This window comes from Lissotriton helveticus, chromosome 2_2 (genome assembly GCF_964261635.1).
Source record: "Lissotriton helveticus chromosome 2_2, aLisHel1.1, whole genome shotgun sequence".
In the NCBI taxonomy this organism is placed as follows: Eukaryota; Metazoa; Chordata; class Amphibia; order Caudata; family Salamandridae; genus Lissotriton; species Lissotriton helveticus.
This window is the reverse complement of record NC_136060.1, coordinates 418,483,592-418,501,835: the sequence shown is the minus strand read 5'-3', so window position 1 is coordinate 418,501,835 and position 18,244 is coordinate 418,483,592. Positions and strand designations below refer to the sequence as shown.

Sequence of the window (18,244 nt, the reverse complement as noted above, 5' to 3'; positions counted from 1 at the left end):
TCCCTGGGACCTGGACTCGCTTATAAGGTTCTCTGGTATGGTGATGAGGGCTGCTGTTCATTTTGGGTAATAAATGCGAAGCCTCCCTACACTGCCTCTAGTGAGTATTTGTTCTAAATTCTACTTAACCAAACAGATAAGCACAGCAAATGCAATATCTAAGTTATACCAATACCAAGTTTAACAGAAATAAATATATTTATATTAATTACCTACTGGCAGTCAGTCATAGTTAGTAGATAGTTATAGTTAAGAAGAAGTTTCCATAGAAAGAGCATTTGTTCATTTGCCAATAACGTTGGCGTTGTTTGATTAATCCTCACAAAATATTCAAAGCTAGTTTGCAACTCACTGCAGCTACTGCCTTAAAAGTGTCGGCGTGATCCATTAAGCGGAGGGCGAGAAAATGGTGGAGGTCCCAAAATGCGATTTCCCCATGTTAATTTCCATGGGAAATTTAGACACTGCTACAGCCCGAACTGCTGAATGGAATTACTCCAAATTTGGCAGAAAGGTAGCTGTTGGTCCAGAAAGCGACCTTTTTGTGATTTGGTGTAAATCCGTTCAGTAGTTGCGGAGTTATTTAAAGACCTTTCCAGTTGTATATCTCGGGATGTGGAGGATCCGCGACCTCTCCGGATCTCATGCTGAGATCTGATTGGCTGCCAACACTTCAAACCAGGAAGTGTTGGCAGCCATCTTCAACCGAGTCACAGAAAAAAACATAAAGAGGGGGGGGGGCAGAAGCACCCTGTCCCCTTAGGTCTCTTGGGGGACAGGGTGCAGAAGTTGCAAAAAAAGAGGCGCGGCCTCCCACGCTTCTGTAATGTGAGCCCCAGGAAGGGCCAGGTCCCGGGGGCATGTCCGATATATGTAGGAGGGGGACGCGCGGGGCTATCCTCGTAGAAGTCCTAAATTCACAGGTACCCCCACCTTCCAAGGGCATTGTTAATAATTTATGCAGGGGGTTGCCTGCTCTGAACCCCAGTGCCCTGCGGACTGCCACCTTCCCAAGGCAAATGTAATAATGTGTTTGGGGGTCCTGCTCCCCCGCATTCTCGGGGACCACCACCTCCCTGGGGCTAAATAAGATATAAATGTCACAGGGGGGCAGCCCAGGGGACCACCACCTCCCCGGGGCTAAATGTGAAATTAATGCAGAGAGGGCACGCAGCAGCCTCCCCCCCCTTCTTCTACAGTCCCAGTTACTGCCACCTCTTCAAGAGGGTCACCTTCCCCTCCCAGAAATCCACGTTTGGATCCTCCTGTTAACCTCACTACAAGTGATGATCTAAAAGTGGTGGAGGAGGATTAGATTAACTTGGGGGTTGTTTATGACTTTACCCTGACTAGGATTGTGGTTGCTACTTGTGAGAAGGGTTTTACCACTTACACACCCCTCCACCAAGTACCCCAATTTCTTACAGTAATCTGGAAATCAAATAATATGTGAAAATAAAATGTATTTTTTAAAGACATTTATACTCTGCACAAAAGAGCAGCATTAATGTCGATTGTGGATCTAAATCCTAAAATGTTTACATGAAGCCTGAAAGAAGCGTTCTGTGATGTCTGATATCTTGGAAAATTGCAGTGGTGTTTATGCTTTGTCGTTCTCTCTCATTTCATTTTATAGAACTGCCTGTGTGGTAAATCGTCCCTCCGTCCACTAAGACCATGCCGTAGATATGCTTCATCTGGAGGCTCTGGGTATGTAATGCACTAACTATATCAGTTAGTATTGTATTATATTTCTCGGTTTGAAGATTGTTTATTGCATGCAATGTTTGCCTGTAGAGTTTTATAACTTTAGGGCACTGGTTGGATGTCTTCTGTTAAGCCTTCCCTTGCCATTAGAAGATAGCCACCACAGCTCGAGACTAGTTAAGATTCTTATAAAAGATGCTTTTGACTTGGGGTGAAATGGCGAATGTGAGGAGCATTGGGTGTCTGTGAGATTTCAGGCACTACCCTATTTTAATTCTGTTTTGGGAAAAATGTAAGGGCAAGACAATATCCAGATTTTAAGTATGAGAATGTAAATCAATCAGTGGTTTGCTTGTTACTACCTAAAACCAGAGAGATCAGTGTGTGGTTCATCAGACTTCTTCCCGCACAACCTCAACGTGTTTGTATTATTTTGCTTTTATCTGAACAGACTACACACATGAATTCCATAATTATATTATTTATGTGTTGGAATTTAGGCCAGAAAAGTAACAGGTCCAATTTCCCAAAGAAACAAATTGGACAAAAGTAAGAGCTTCAGAGTAAAGGAGAAAAAATCTTTGAAAATGTTTAACGTGGCATATTGAAACTTGGGAGATGCATGCGTATTACTATCTGCAAAGAAGGACAGAGGAGCAGTACATAATCCCATTTGGTGCAGAGAACATGAGGAGAAATAATAGAATAGAAGACAAGGAGTCTAGGAAGGAGAGCAAGTACCAATTTAGGAGGGAGAGTGTACCAGAAGAAAGCAGATGGCACAGACAGATCAGTTGGCAGACAAAGTATACATCTGTTAAAGCAGATGTTTGTATTCATTCTAATAGTATCATTATAACAATATGTTTGTTTTGTAAAAAAACAAGTATTCAAATGGATTTATGTAAACTTACAAAGTTTGGTTGAACTTGCTGGTGCAGTAACTTCCTGAAGTCAGTTAACCTATGGATGTGCTTGTGGTGCCAGTTATCTGATTGTGCAAGGCCTGTCATAAATTATTTTTCTGCATATTTCCTTCAAGCTGAGTAAGAAACGCAACAAAAGAATGTTGACTTTTGAAAACATGCTAGCTATTCCAATTTTATTTTAAATGCTATTGATTGTGGGTGAAAATTCTGCCAAAGAACGTGCATGAAAATATATCGTAGTTTGTGTGGATAATCGGAGCCATAGAGGTAAACTGCTTTAAACTACTCCATGAGGAGAATAAAATAGTCTGGCTCTGTGTTTCACATATTCCTGTGCTCATAAGAGATGTAGATTCTATTTACGCTCGGTGTGGATTACTAAATGAATAGTTAATAAATTGTTTGTTTGGTCTACACATGTGTGCAGCCTCTCTCCCTTTTGAGACAAGCTTCAAATGGTTCTGCTAGATGCTGGTTACTTAGTTTCTTCCTTGGAACAATCTGGCTTCCAAAGTTGTTCCACAAGACCCTACAGAGGCCCACAAGATCAAATGTTTGTATGCCACTATTTCTGACTTTAGTCTCCAGCTAGGCACAGACCTCCCAGCCAGTTCTCTAGTGTTGGTATCTTCCATATATTCACAATTGACTCTCTATTCTCCTTGGTCAGAGGCTCATTATTATATACTCTTCTCACACTTGTGCATAGTACTTTCACCAAATTAATTATATCCTGTATCTCAGGGTAGGCGATGAACACCGAGCATTGGGTGGGCTAATCCTCGCCACCATGTTCTCAATAGAATTCTAACTTTCTGTTACAAATGCTAGGAAAGATTTCACTCTGTCAGGTCCCTGATCCGAGGATTATGACATTTTAAGCTTTGTGAAGGGAACTGGCTTGAAGTAGAACCTTTTGAAGGTCAAATCTGAGGACCAGTCCGCTGCATACAGAATTTCCTCCAAGCGAGCTCCAAGCACAAAGGCCTATGATGCCATAGCCCCTCTGGTAGACTGCGCTCTGAACACTTTGGTGTCCATGCCAGCCTCTTGCATGGCCCTTCAAACCCACTGTCAACTGGTCGGGTAAGAGTTCGCCTTATACGGTTTACGAAGGGCAATGAACAACTGCTGCTTCCCTTGAGGGCGAAATTCTTTAGTTAGGGTTTCAGGCCACGATACAACGAACCACAAGTAGTTTTGGAGAACCTGCAAAGGCTGGGTATGAAATCTGCCTGGAGTTACACTTTGTACGTCTAGACATGTGGAAGGTGTCCCCATCTGGGGTAAACGTCCTTTCCGTAATCTCCACCAGGGCTCGGACATCCCTGATCCGTCTGCATGACACTAAACACAGCAGTGGCCGGTTTTGCCCATAACTGCAAATACAAAGGTATTTGTTGCTAGGCCAGGGAAGGAACAGGTTCAGTACCTTGTTGGCGTCCCAAAGAACGGTCTGCCTCTGCTCTGAAGGAAGAGATAATCTTATGCATCTTAAAAGTTTCCTGACCAGAGGATGTTCTCCCACGGCATGGCCAGAGGAAATCACTAACTAAAAGTGTTGACCAATCTGTAGGCTAAGGAATTCAAGATATGAACAAGTTCCGTCCCCATGTGATCCAAGTCACATTGCTGACACCAACCCAACCATCGAGACCAAGCCGATTGGTAGTGTTTGATCATACTGTCCGCCTTGGCTTGGGAGAGTAGGTCAGCAGCGTTTTTTGAAAGTCCCGGGACTTGCCATTGAGACCTATAATCCTCCACACCATAATTTGGAGGGTTCCGTTCATCGTCGGGTGGTGAAGATTCACGGAGGGATCCCTGGCGAGGTCCTGACTTAGGGGTAGACGGGTTGGAAAATCCCATGAAAGTTCCATCAGACCCGGAAACCAAACTTGCGACTTCCACCTCAGGGTCACTACCACCAGATCCACCAACTGCCTACAATGCGCCAACTACCTACGAGTCTGCGCAGCAAGTCTCATTATCGTGGCAAAAGGAGAGCGGGCATAACCCTTCTCTCTACCGACCAATCGTCGTGGAAGGCACACTGTGATCTGGTCTCCAACTTTAGTACTGGGGAAGTTGATGAACCAGGGGGGTGCAAAGAGGTCTATTGTGATGGAGCCCCATTGGTCTGAGAGGGCTTGAAACAGGACTGGGGGCAGTTGCTACAGGCTCTTATCCCTGAGGTGCCATGATTGCCAATCCACGACCTGTCTGGCCATGCCCGGGAGGTGCTCTGCCACCACTAAGATGGTGGTCTGGGCAGTATTCCCAGAAACTCTTGGCCAGATCCGAGTGGGGTCTGGACCTCATGCCCCCCAGACGATTGATGTAGCCGACTGCCACTACATTGTCAATTTTTAAGGGCACACAACACTAAGCACGTTACTGGGCCCATCATTATACCGCGAAGGTGTCTGTAATCAGTTCGGGGCAATTGATGTGCATGGATTGTTCTGCGGCGGAACATCCGCCTCCAGTGTTAAACTCCCCACAACGTGTGCCCCAACCAGTACCACTGGCATCTGACTCTATCACCAGGTCCGGTGGAGAACCGAAGATCGCTCACTTTTTCCATGCTTCCATGTGTGTGAGCTACCGTTTTATTTCGTCCTTTGCTTTTTCCAGGCAACATGTTGCGGGTACGTGAGGCCGGGACACAGGTGAGATGCCTTCAAACATTGTAAGGCCCGAAAGTGAAGGGGCCTGGGGAAAATGGCCGGAATGAAGGACGACAGAAGGCCAACTACTTTGGCTATCTGCTGGAGGGAGTTGGACGATCTGGACATGGCCCTGCATACCGTTTGTTGTATTTTGGCCATCTTCCTTGATGGAAGACTCAGGATCCTATCCACCGAGTTGATCACAAACCCCAGGAAGGTAAGGAACTGGAAAGGGGCAATTTATAATGAACCCCGGGTTTTGGAGAAGGTCTACAGTTTTTCTAAGGTGGGCCAATAACGTGTGTGGGCACTGATCCATGAAGAGCATGTCGTCCAAGCACAACATCATGCATATCACGGAGACCCTTCGATGTTTGACAACAGGCTTGAGGACCTTGGTAAAACACCAGGGAGTGTAAAATAGGCCAAAGGGGAGGGAGTTAAATTCGGAGGTCTGACCCTGCTATTGGATCTTTAGGAACCAACAATGTGGCTAGAATATTGGGATCGTCAGATAAGCATCCTTTAGATCTAAATGCACCAGACAATCGTTGGGCCTAAGTAGATTTCAGAGAAGATGAATACCCTCTATCTTGAAATGGCGAAAGGCCAGCCAATCTTTGAATTCTCAGAACTTGATCACCAGGTGCTTGCCCTTACTCACTTTTCCACTAGGTATAAATTGGTGAGGAAGACCAAGGGATAGGGCGTGGATGGGTAAATGGCTCCCTTGGAAAGGAGTTCCTGGACCTCTACCTGAATAAGGGCGGCTTCCAACTCTGAGAAAGGGATAGATTGAGGTGGGAAAGGTTGGAAACAGAACCCATAGAATTTTATATGGAAACCGCTCGCTAGAGGTCCTGCCACAATTTGCCTAACAGCGACGCTACAGGAGTAGCCAACTTGCCCTTGCCCTTGTCCTTTGGGAGTACAGCTTGGAGAGGAGCCGACCGGTGAGGCCGCAGTGGAGGTGAGGGGCGCGGCCCCGGGACTGCAAGGACCAGCAATCAACACCAGCAGCTGGTCCTCTTCCCGCGTGAGCCGCGCCCCCTCCCAGAGCCCCGCCCCCATCGTAGTGCTCTTTACCTCTCGCGGCCCCCGCTTCGCGGGGGCCGCTCGCTAGAGGTCCTGCCACAATTTGCCTAACAGCGACGCTACAGGAGTAGCCAACTTGCCCTTGTCCTTTGGGAGTACAGCTTGGAGAGGAGCCGACCGGTGAGGCCGCAGTGGAGGTGAGGGGCGCGGCCCCGGGACTGCGAGGACCAGCAATCAACACCAGCAGCTGGTCCTCTTCCCGCGTGAGCCGCGCCCCCTCCCAGAGCCCCGCCCCCATCGTAGTGCTCTTTACCTCTCGCGGCCCCCGCTTCGCGGGAGCCGCTCGCTAGAGGTCCTGCCACAATTTGCCTAACAGCGACGCTACAGGAGTAGCCAACTTGCCCTTGTCCTTTGGGAGTACAGCTTGGAGAGGAGCCGACCGGTGAGGCCGCAGTGGAGGTGAGAGGCGCGGCCCCGGGACTGCGAGGACCAGCAATCAACACCAGCAGCTGGTCCTCTTCCCGCGTGAGCCGCGCCCCCTCCCAGAGCCCCGCCCCCTTTCATTAATTCAAGTACTTTAGAGACTCCAATTACGCGCATCGCGGGACGCGCGCGGGTCGAAGCCCGGGGTTAAGCCCGGGCAAAGGGCGGGCCCTCTGTGGCCCTCTGTGGCCCTCTGTGGCCCTCTGTGGCCCTCTGTGGCCCTCTGTGGCCCTCTGTGAACCAAGGGAGCCGGGCCGGGACTACAATCCCTTTACATCACTGCTCCCTGTTAGATACCAGCATATTACATATGTGAGCTAGACTTCACTGCTCTTATATTACTTTTGCTCACCATTGTAAAACAGGAATTATTTCATATTATGCCCTCCAAATTGGTAACTATGGATAACTTCTTAATTAAAAAGGTTGCTCAAATTAATAGCAACAGAAGGGCGTCTCTGGGTTTGGAGCTCCCATCTACAAATACTATGGAGCTTCCAATTATTGTGACTGATACGCCCTTGTTAGAGGAGCCCCCTGCCCCTGCACGCAAAGAAACGATTGTAGTTGCCATGATCCATGCGGGTCAGAATGATGAGGACTCAAACGCCCAAGTCCCTGTGGGGACAGGTATAGGCTCTTCTGAAATACACGAGCCTGTAGCAAAGGAATCCCCACGAAGGTTTAAGAAAGCCCGCGTGAGACGTAGGGGGAAGCAAAGGAAAAACAACCATCACATTACACAAGTCGAGGGGGGCGAGCTTGGATTCCCATCAGTATTTACAGACACTAGACCAGTTAGACTAGGAGAAACAGGGGATGTTATCTCGCCCACACGACCCAGAGATTCCTTGCTTCTTATCGACTTTTCACATTCAGGGGTCACCGATAATATTGAAAGGTTTTCTTATGACCATACCATGATAAGTCAGCATCCGTTGTCTAGTACTCCTACTAGTTCATCTGTTTTGGATTCACTTATTGGGACTGACAGTATTAGGCTATCGGGCTCCCCGAAACTTCCCATTGACCCATCGCCCATGTCCCCTACATCCCCTCCTATTATGACAAATAGCAAAAAAAGGGGGGGTGAGCCATTGGGAAAGCGAGCACATAAAATAAGGAGAGGGGTCGCTCATGTACCCCAGAAACAAACTGGCCAAACCCTCGGATGTGAGGCGGCCATGATGGCCAAAATTGTAGAACTTATTAGGGGTGAGATGCAACCACTTCTAGATAAGACTTTTATGATCTGTGCACATCTAGATCAAATAGAGAAGAAGGTTGATCAGAATTCCCTCCTCTTACTTGACCTGGTTAAGGGGCTAGGAAAACCTAAGGTGAACCCTTTATTAAGAACCAACCCACCTATCAAACCTACAGTAACAGGGCCCCCTCCAACGCCAGTACCCATAACACCAGCACTAACAGCACTGGCACCTGTACAAAAACAGAAATCTGTGCAAGAGGGGGTAAGACCGGGCAGCCCTGCATTTACAGTAATAACGCCATCTCCACAGATGGCCATACCCCAATTGGCGGCTCCATTAACTAAGGAGCGAACACTTAAACCAGGGGGAATCCAAAATAAAGGTGGTAGTAAGGACTTACAAACGACTAAGTCAAGTCAAGGGAATGTTTTGGCCACTGCTCCAGTAAATACTAAAACTAATCGTGTCATAGACCTAACCCCTGACTCTGCCCCCTATGTCATTGTAATGGCAGGGGTCCCAGTACTACCGGCAGGTAAATGGGAAGATCATGGAGCATTAAGGAACAAGGTTGTCTTTTGGCTCCGTGATAATAGACCGTTACCTGCTTCAATAAATGGCGAAATTATAAGTCTAAGGCGCGCCAATTGGGTGGGAGCCAGGCCAAAGGATAAAAATGGTGATGTTATAATTATCAATTTTAAGGATCATAGGGCTGTGAGGCACATTGGGGATTGGTTCGATGCTAGTAGCAGCGATTCAATCTCCACACACCTTCTTTCCTATTTCTATCCCTATGCACCCCCTAAAAGTTTCAATAATTGGGGTAGGGACAGGCAGCTTATTAAGAAGCCAGTCCATCAACGTCGGGGGTTTGGAAATGTAAGACCTTGGGATAGGGTTGGGCCTGGGGATGTACAGTCCTTGCAGGGTAGTTCTGGTTACGCAAGTAATCAAGGCCCCTCTTTTAATGCTCAGAGGATGGAGGATTTTTATCCCAGAAATGACTATCAGGCCTATCAATATCCTCCTCCCAGCAATCATTATCCACCATACTTGGGCCCCACCCCTATGCAAGGTGGACCATGGAACAATAGAGGAATGCTGCCACATATGTACAATCTACCGATCCAAAACCGTTATCAGATCTTTTCCGGTCTGGATGGGGTGGATTGACAGCCAGCTCAGACTCCCATTGAATCTGTGGCTGGGAAAAAGCCCTCTTTCCCAGCTTCCCAAGCTTCCATTAGGGGCGGGGTTCTCCCTAACATCATTGAGGCCCCTACTGAGCCACCCCAAGAACTTCCCATATTAAATAAGAGTTGCACTCTCGATAGGCTGGCATCTTGTGACAGTGTTTTCTTGGAGCAGATGCAGTCTAACATAGGTGACAATAATGGGAGTAGAGAAAAGATAGGTAATGGACCTATACAGGTGAAGAGTGACTTTCGTCAACTGCTTTTTTGGAACGTAGCTGGGTTGAGGCAAAAAATCACAAACCCAGCTTGGGAGTCTGTAATAAGCGGTCAGGATATAGTGGCCCTACAAGAAACATGGACTCAGGACCCAATTCATGTAAATGGCTATAGGACCTTTTTTACCCCAGCAATTGGAGGCCATTTTGGTAGGGCAAAGGGTGGTTTGATTACGTTTGTTTCAAACCATCTTAAAATTAAACAGGTCCAGTGTTATTTACATTCCGAATATTTCCAGCTCATAGTCCTTTGAGATCTTAAAGGAGCAAAGGTGATTATTATTAATTTTTATAATAATGTTCCGAGGGAAGACATTGTGGTTGCGATGAGGCAGCTTAAGGAGGCTGTTCAGTCAGAGGTGGACAAAAATGACAGAGATCGAGTAATTTTATGGGGGGGGGGATTTTAACTGCTCACTCTGTTCTAAAGGGAGTCAGGGCCTATGCGGCCTAATGATAGAGAGAGATATGAATCTGACCCATTTTGATCATACATTAATGGGGGATTTGTTGAATGAATTATTATTCGTGTTCGACTTGGGATTTGCAAATGAAACAGCGTTAAAACCCACACCCTTTGTCCCGACTTTTGTTGGCAGAGGTTTGACGTCAACTATTGACTTCATTATCGCCTCCAGCAATCTTAATCATAGAGTTCTGGGGGTCACAAATATCCCATTGCCCATAAGTGATCATCTCCCACAATGCCTCAAGGTAGCCGATTTATTCCCAGACCCATCTACGGCCGCGCCATCTGTTGAGGCAGCGGTTGATGTGGTTCTTGGGAGACAAAACGGGTATACACTTAATTGGAGCAAGGTAATCCCCGCAACATTCTTTAAAGAACTCTGGGAGGCGTGCTCTACTAGCTTTTTGACCTGTTTGGGACAAAATTCCAGTGGTGATCAAATACTTGAGCACTTTGGTATTATAGCTACAAACATAAAGAGTAACTTAAGGGTGGAGTCAAAGCGCAGAGGTAAGGGATCCAAGAGTTGGTTCGATAATGCATGCACTAGGGCGCTAAAAAATTTAAAACATGCAGTGCACAGAAGCCCCAGGGATACAGGCGAAATAAGAACATGTAGGTCTGCATATAACCAGGCCCTTAAAGTAAGGAAAATAACGTTAAATAAGGAGGCATTAGATTCACTCTGCGAGGCTTCAAAAACCAAAAATCCCGCGTATTCTGGAAAGTAATTAACACCCCTTTCCCTTACGAAACTCATACGGCGCGAATTGAGATCGCAATAAACGAGGATAATTGGGTGGATCATTTCTCCAATCTTTACAAAGCTCAGGATGATACCCGTAGTGGAGGTCCTCGGACCAGCTTGGACTTACAACCAGGTTTAAACTTGGTTGTTACACTAGATGAGGTACTGCTTGCCTTAAGAGCCACTAAAGGAGGAAAGGCAGCTGGGCCTGATGGGATTCCTGCGGACCTATTTAAAGCAAATCCTGAAATCTGGGGCCCAATGCTGGTACAACTTTTTAATGCGGCGTTACCGAGGGGCTTAAAGGATTCTTGGTTTACCTCTGTTATTGTCCCTTTTTACAAGAAGGGGGACAGAAACAGCTGTGCCTGTTATAGGCCAATTTCCCTTCTTGATTCCTCAATAAAAATTCTGGGTCGAATAGTGTTGGCAAGACTTCAAAGCTGGGCGGAGGAAAATGAAGTCATGAGCGACTTGCAATATGGTTTTCAAAAAGGGATTGGCACAATTGAGCAAGGCCTAAATCTGATGTTATTACAACATAAATATACCAGGATTAAGTCGGAACGCTTGTATTTTACCTTTGTGGATCTTTCATCTGCGTTCGACTGCGTGTCACACGCCAAATTGTGGGCAGTAATGAAAAGTTTGGGAGTGGACAACACCATCATCTCTTTCCTGAGGGAACTTTATAGTGGAGCCACAGCCTCTGTTCGTTATGGTAGAGGGGGTGAATGCTCCAGACAATTTAGTGTGGGTCGCGGAGTGCGTCAAGGTTGTGTTTTAGCACCTTTTCTTTTCCTCCTCTACATTAATGGGCTTGAGCATCATCTGCTGCATGAGTGCAGGGATATGCCCAGGGTGGGGAGGAGGGCAATCCCTGCGCTTATGTATGCGGATGATGCTGTGCTCATGGCACGTACACCTCAAGCTCTGCAAAAACTAGTAGTAAGTTTTGAGAACTTTATGCTGAATCTAGATTTGCAAGTAAATTGTAGTAAAACCTTTACAATGAACTGTGGTCCTAAATCAGGTAAATCGATGTAACGGATGTTTTTAAATCATGTTCCTTTAGACAATACCTCAACCTTTTCATACTTGGGCATTTTATTCCATGAGTCGGGCTCCTGGACAAGTGCAATTAAGGCCAGAACTCTTTTATTTATGAAAACGATCATGGCTTTAACCCCTTCCACACTCATGACGAGCTGGGCTCGTCATGAAGTAGCCTCCTCGCACGCTCATGACGAGCCCAGCTCGTCATGTTGTGTGGGATTTCCAATTTCTCAGCACAGCAGGGGAATATGCTGAGCAGCCATGGGGTTAAAGAACTTTGTTAAAAAATTGGGCAGCAAGCCGATAAAAAAAATGTTAACCATCTATAAAGCAACATGCTTATCTGTGGCTATGTATGGCTCAGGCTTGTGGGGGTATGCAAATGTCGATCCAATCCAGGTGGTGGAAAATAAATTTATGAGGGAAGTTCTTGCAGTACCACAGTGTGTTGCCACATATAACTGTCACGCTGAACTTGCTCAATCTTACATAACAGACATTATTAAAATTCAACCTATCCTGTTGTGGCACAGGGTTTGGACTACAAATGAATGTGTCATGAACCGGGCCATTCTGCAAGATACCCTGAGCCTGGACCACGTGGAGAGATCACAGTGGCTGGGATACGTTAAGTGCTTCCTGACTGACATTGGATGTTATTCTTATTTTTCGGATCCATCTACAATGGACAGCATCTCAAGGAGCACATTGAAAGCCCTCTGCCTGGACCATCTTGAGGATAAGAGGAGGAGAGTTGAAACTCTGAAACACTCAGTTCACTCACACCTCCCTATTCTATGTGAGACTAAGTCTGTACAGCCATACCTATCTCTGCCCATGACAAACTATGACCGCTTTCTTTCAACTCGTTTTAGATTTTGTATATTTTTTAGATTGGTGTCCTTTCCCACGATGAATTCATGGAAACGTATACTGCCCACTTGCCCATGTGATGGCCATTCACAACAATCAGATATCCATATCCTTTTCTTTTGTAGATTTTATAGTGCCTCCCGTAGTGAAATTATCATCCCTTTTTAAAAAAATATGAATTCAACCAGATGCCGCCCAGCTTTTTTAGAGGCCCAGAGAATGGATACGGTTCTAACTGTAACTGTGGTTTTAAAATTTTTAAAAAATGTCTTTAAATTACGGAAACAAACGGTAGTGGAAATGGTATAAACCTTTTCCTACCGAATAACTGTCTATTTTGATCTCCCCCACTGAACACCTATTGAGAGCTGTAATCACTGTAACCTGTTTTCTTTATGTCTGTTTACTTTTATGGTTACTTGTTTTCAACCGAATAAAGTTCTTTGAAACTGAAACTGATATGGAAACCTTAACCTTAACTTGGGGAGAGGGGTTGGCCTAACGGCTAAGGCGCTCGACCTCGGACCTGGGGAACTCGGTTCGAGTCTCAGTAACGACGCCAAAAACCCCCTGTGATTCTGGGCAAATCACTTAATCTCCCCGTGCCTAAAAAATGAAAGTGTGTCCTCATGTAACGTAACTGGTGCTATGTAAAGCGCTCTGATAACTGATTCGGTTCGGTTCAAGTTCGCGCTATATAAAACTCTCAAAAAAAAAAAAAACTAGTCTGCAGAACCCAGGCGTCTGATGTCAGTGTTCCAAGTATGTACAAAGCGGTTTTGAGAAATGAGCATTAGACTCACCATGTGTGTTAGTGGAAGGGCCACCTCTGCGGGAATCACCTCACAATCTTCTGTGATGCGAGTACCCACTGGTGGGGTAGAAACCCCTGAGGCCGGAGGCATTCTGCCATTGACCCTGCCAGAGGTCTGACCTCTACTGGGGATTTGGGACTGGGTATCGGCAAGCCGAGCGCCCCCTGCCACAACCAGCCCCCAATAAAACCTGAGGGGTGAATATTTGCTTTATGGAGGGCTGCGCTTTGTTCAAAGAATTAAAGGTTGAGACATATTTTATGATCTCCTCGAGGAAAGGTTCACCAAAGAGCCCTCCCTTCACCGCTTTCCCTGCTTCTGATGTCGCCAGATCTCCCAACTTTGGGTCTATTTTAATTAAGAGTGATCGGCGCCTCTCAGTAGAGGTGGCACAGTTGGCAGTGCCCAGGACAATAAATACACGCTGGGCTCACCTAGACAGTACCTCTGGGGAGATGAGTGTCCGGAAGCTTTAGCATCCTCCTTCATGTTCAGGATTTTTGTCAATGGCCCTTTAATGTCCATGAGCGTATCCTGGCATGACCACCAGGAGCTGTCCATGCCCTTCTAGAAAGGTGGACGTTCTGAAGTCCATTTATGGTGTTACGGCTACTTTGCTTTCCACTGAGGGACGGGGGCATACCGTCTGAAGACAGTTGCGTATTTCCTTATCAATTTATTTTTATTTATTTTATTTATACGACTTTTATAGCGCAACAAATACCCGGAGGTGTCTCGGCGCTGTGGAGCTACTGAATCAGTCATTCTATTACTGGTTGAACAACCATGTTTTTAAAAGCCTGCGGAAACTCATCAGGTTCGGAGCAGATTTGATAGCAGGTGGCAGAAGGTTCCACAACTTTGGCGTAGCCACAAGAAAACGCCTGTCTCCCCAGGTGGCCGTTCTTGTGCGAGGCACAGAGAGGAGACTGGTGTTGGCCGATCGTAATTGCCTTCTAGGGACATCAAGAGGCTTGCGCATCCTACCTGCAGCGTACGTGGACACTTTATCAGCAGAGGTCCATACGGAGGAACGAGGGTGCATCAGTTCCTCAGGATCAAGACTCTGGATCACGGGGCCCTTTGTGGTAGAGGGGGTTAGTCAGTCGCCGTGACATGTCAAGGTCCGATTCCTCATTGGACCCTCTAGGGATCAGTCTGATACAGGGTGAGGGTCTGATCAGTCCCTGGCTTATGCAGGTTCCTAATGCACCAGGCACAGGGAAGGGGGTGGCATTTGGCTAAGGCTGGCGAATGCATCCAGGCCCACCTCAGGGGTTTGTGAGCAAGTGCTCGGGTTCTCAGGTTTGGCGTCAGGCAGCCCTGGAGGTAGGGGAGCAGAGCGTACAGGTAGGTCTTCCCTCGCGACGAGGGGTTTTAGGCACTTTTGTACCATAGCCAGAAGCTTCCTCTCTAAAGCCGCCACCGCGTCCGAGACCGCATTGTACATAGAGGCATGTACTGCCTCAGAGAACTCCTCTATTAATGCGAAGTAGGATACCTCCTCTTCCTCAGCATAGGACTCAACTTAAATATGATTTAAGTTAAGTAAACCCACTTGTATGCAGATATAGAGGACAATCAATAACTGAGGAAAACCCAGAAGAGTAGAAGTAGCGAACCCTTCAGTTATTCACTATACGAGACTGTAGGACTCATAGGACACAATACGCCCTTTATATGTGTTGGACTAGTCAAGCACTGCCTGGGTCGGGGTCCGTATCAACAGGCAGCAGCTAGCACTGTAAAAGCGCCATAAGTACAGTCCCCTTGGGGCGTAATTACTTCAGGCGGGATGGGACACTCCCAGCACATACAATGAGGTCAGAGGTGCTTGGCTGTCAGTCAGGGAAAATGCCGATGCATCCTCCGATCTGCGGGGGCTAGGAGAAGCATGTGTGCTGAATGATGTGAGGGGCACGTACCATCCAATGGCCGGATGACCACTGCGTGCCTGCCCCACCGTCCATCAGACGTGCCAGCCAAAGGTACATTTGCTTTGGAGGGTCTGCTTGGCCTCTGCACTAAGTTGTGAGGCCCCAGGACCCACCAGAGCTGAAAGGCACTAATACCTTGGGTACCTGACCCCATACTGCAAACCCTACGAAACCGAGTCCAGGCAGACTCCAACTTTACAATGAGCCAGCACCCCATGAATCCAGAGATCTACCTCCGCAGTGGCCCAGTAGCCCCAGAATCGTACCTGCAAGATACAAGCCCCCGACCACAAGGTGTCTCTTTGCATGTCTTTGCCCAGCTGCACATCATCACTGCACCAAGCCCGCCCGGCCGGGGACCTCCGAACCAGCTGAGCTCCTGTGACCCCCAGATCCCATGTGACAGGTACTCTACCTTGAGAGCCCTTGTACTTGCTTACAAGGCACTCTTTGCTGTACATTTATAGGTGGCCCCTTTCTTCATAGAACACCAGCTACAAACTCCCTTGCTCCCCGCTCTCGAGAACTTGGCCTTGAAATTTTGGACTTTGGCCCCCTAACCTTCGATTTCCAAAGGTGAACAACATGAGTGAATGTATTGCCTTGATTTTCCGATTGCTTTTTTCCATCAATAGGGAATGCATTCTGCATAATTACGCACAACTGAGATTATTACATTTACTGTGATTTTGACCACATTTTGAAAAGTATTTACCCTGTAACCGAAGTTCTTGGTCCAAATATTTATGTAAAAAGAAGTATTATTTTTCTGATTTGGTCTCAACTGCGTTAATTGAGTGTGTTTATCTTGTATTTTCTTTGAATACAACAAATGCTTAGTACTACAACAAATGCTTAGTACTACCCTCTTAAGCCTAACTGCTCACCCACACTACCACAAAAATAGAGTGTTAGTATTATCTACTTTGGCTCTGTAAACCAATAAGTGTCTCCTCCGCCTCTGCGCAGTGAACCCCTTGTGGTGCACTATATAGAGAGGTGGGTTTTCTACAGTTAAAGATCCAAGAGATGAAGCATGACGCTTGTTCAGCTGCAGCATCGTTGGTATCGTAGAGGGGGAGCCACAGAGTTTTCCGTGATGCTGCAGTGACAGGCATTGGTTCTCAATGTCCTGACAAACAGTCCCATTAAGAGAAACGAACAGAAAAGTTGGATCCGTCTGCAGTATGAGCAGTTGCCGTGTAACCACATCAGTAACAACTGTATGTAGTGCTTCACTCTCATTGTGGTTGCCTGCTTAAGGGGCAGGTAGAATGGGAATAGGAGTCATCGGTTGTTTGAGAAAGATAAGTAGCGCAACCTGTTCGTGACCAATCCAGCAAGTGAAAAAACTGGTCTGACCTCTGGAGGTGGCTGAAATCTCTAGATTGACAGCGAGAAGCTCTCAGGATCAGCGGAGGTCATCGAGGAGGGTCAGCTGAAGCGGAGGAGGGGACTTTGCAGCTGGTGCAAGAGTTTTGCACCCCTTCTACCCCCCCCCCCCCCAACACACACACACACACACACACACACACACACACACACACACACACCCTCCTCCCCCTTTGCGCAGGCCGGGCTCGGGTACTATCCGCTCTGTGACCACAGCAACGGCGGGACAGAGCCAGAGCGGGACGGGGGAACCAGAGCGAGACTGGAGCAAAGCAGGTCAGGATCAGGTCTAGAGATCCGTAGTCCGCTCGGGACATATTCCGAGCCCAAACCCACACTGAGCTAATGTTAAAATGTTAAGGCGGGAGAAGCACTCGTTTACGCGGCCGAACCGGCAACACCGCGGCATGCAAGGCATACAAGGCGATGAGAAGCGGAGACTCCTCCAGCGCCAGTCCAATAACCAGTGGATATCTGGCACAGAGCTTGGCCTTGGCGATTATGAACGATGCTGCACAACTGTTGACTGATTTTGCCAGCATGATGATCAGTGACTTTGCGCTACTATGGATGTCATCATGGCCAGCAACGAAGATCATGACCATGAGCTGGGGACAGACGGAGGAGCCGGAGAGACACAGTGAGGGGCCGCTGGAGAGACACAGTGAGGGGCCGCTGGAGAGACACAGTGAGGGGCCGCTGGAGAGACACAGTGAGGGGCCGCTGGAGAGACACACTGAGGGGCCGCTGGAGAGACACACTGAGGGGCCGCTGGAGAGACACACTGAGGGGCAGGACAGAGAGGGGGCAGGAGGAGACAGTGGTGCCAGGGAGAGACTGGGGCGCTGGAAAGAGAGAGAGACAGGGGCCGCTGGACTGAAAGAGACTGCGAGGAGCACGAGAGAGAGGGGCTGGGGAGAGACGGTTGGGGCAGAGAGAGACAGTGAGGGGCAGACAAGTGAGGGGCTCGGGAGAGACAGTGGCGGCGGGAGAGACAGTGGGGATGGAGAGAGACAGAGGGTTCGACGAGAAGATTGTCGAGATGTCACCGACAGACTGAGGGTGTAGACCGGGAGAGGGGGGGGCAAGGAAAGAGTGAGGGAGAGCCAGAGACGGTGAACAGGGCTCAGGACAGGAGCAAGGGCAGGATAAGGGCAGTGTAGGGTTAGAGAAGGGGCAGGGAGCATTACAAGGTGCAGTAACAGAGAGCATGTCCAGGAGCCATGACAGAGCGCAGGGGTTGGGACAGGGAGCAGTGGCAGAAAGGCAGACATGTTGGGCAGAACAAGGGACAAGGGGTGTGCAGCGATAGAGGACAGTGGTGAGCAGGGCAGGGTGAAGGACCTTAGCCATGGGTATGCAGTGAATGGGGAGTGGGGAGTGAGACAGAGGAAGGGTGCTGTGGCACAGAGCCGGACAGGCAGGGGGTACCGGAAGCACGGA

At 47.8% G+C, this 18,244-nt stretch overlaps 1 protein-coding gene across 2 annotated transcripts in view; it reads left to right on the top strand.

Annotated features, from left to right (window-relative positions):
* IMMT (inner membrane mitochondrial protein) overlaps positions 1–18,244 on the top strand; it is a 442,904-nt gene that overhangs the window by 52,609 nt on the left and 372,051 nt on the right. For both annotated transcript variants that reach the window (XM_078678663.1, XM_078678664.1), the window contains exon 2: positions 1,637–1,710. In XM_078678663.1, the coding sequence (XP_078534789.1) occupies positions 1,637–1,710 (74 nt within the window). The remainder of the gene's footprint in view (positions 1–1,636; positions 1,711–18,244) is intronic.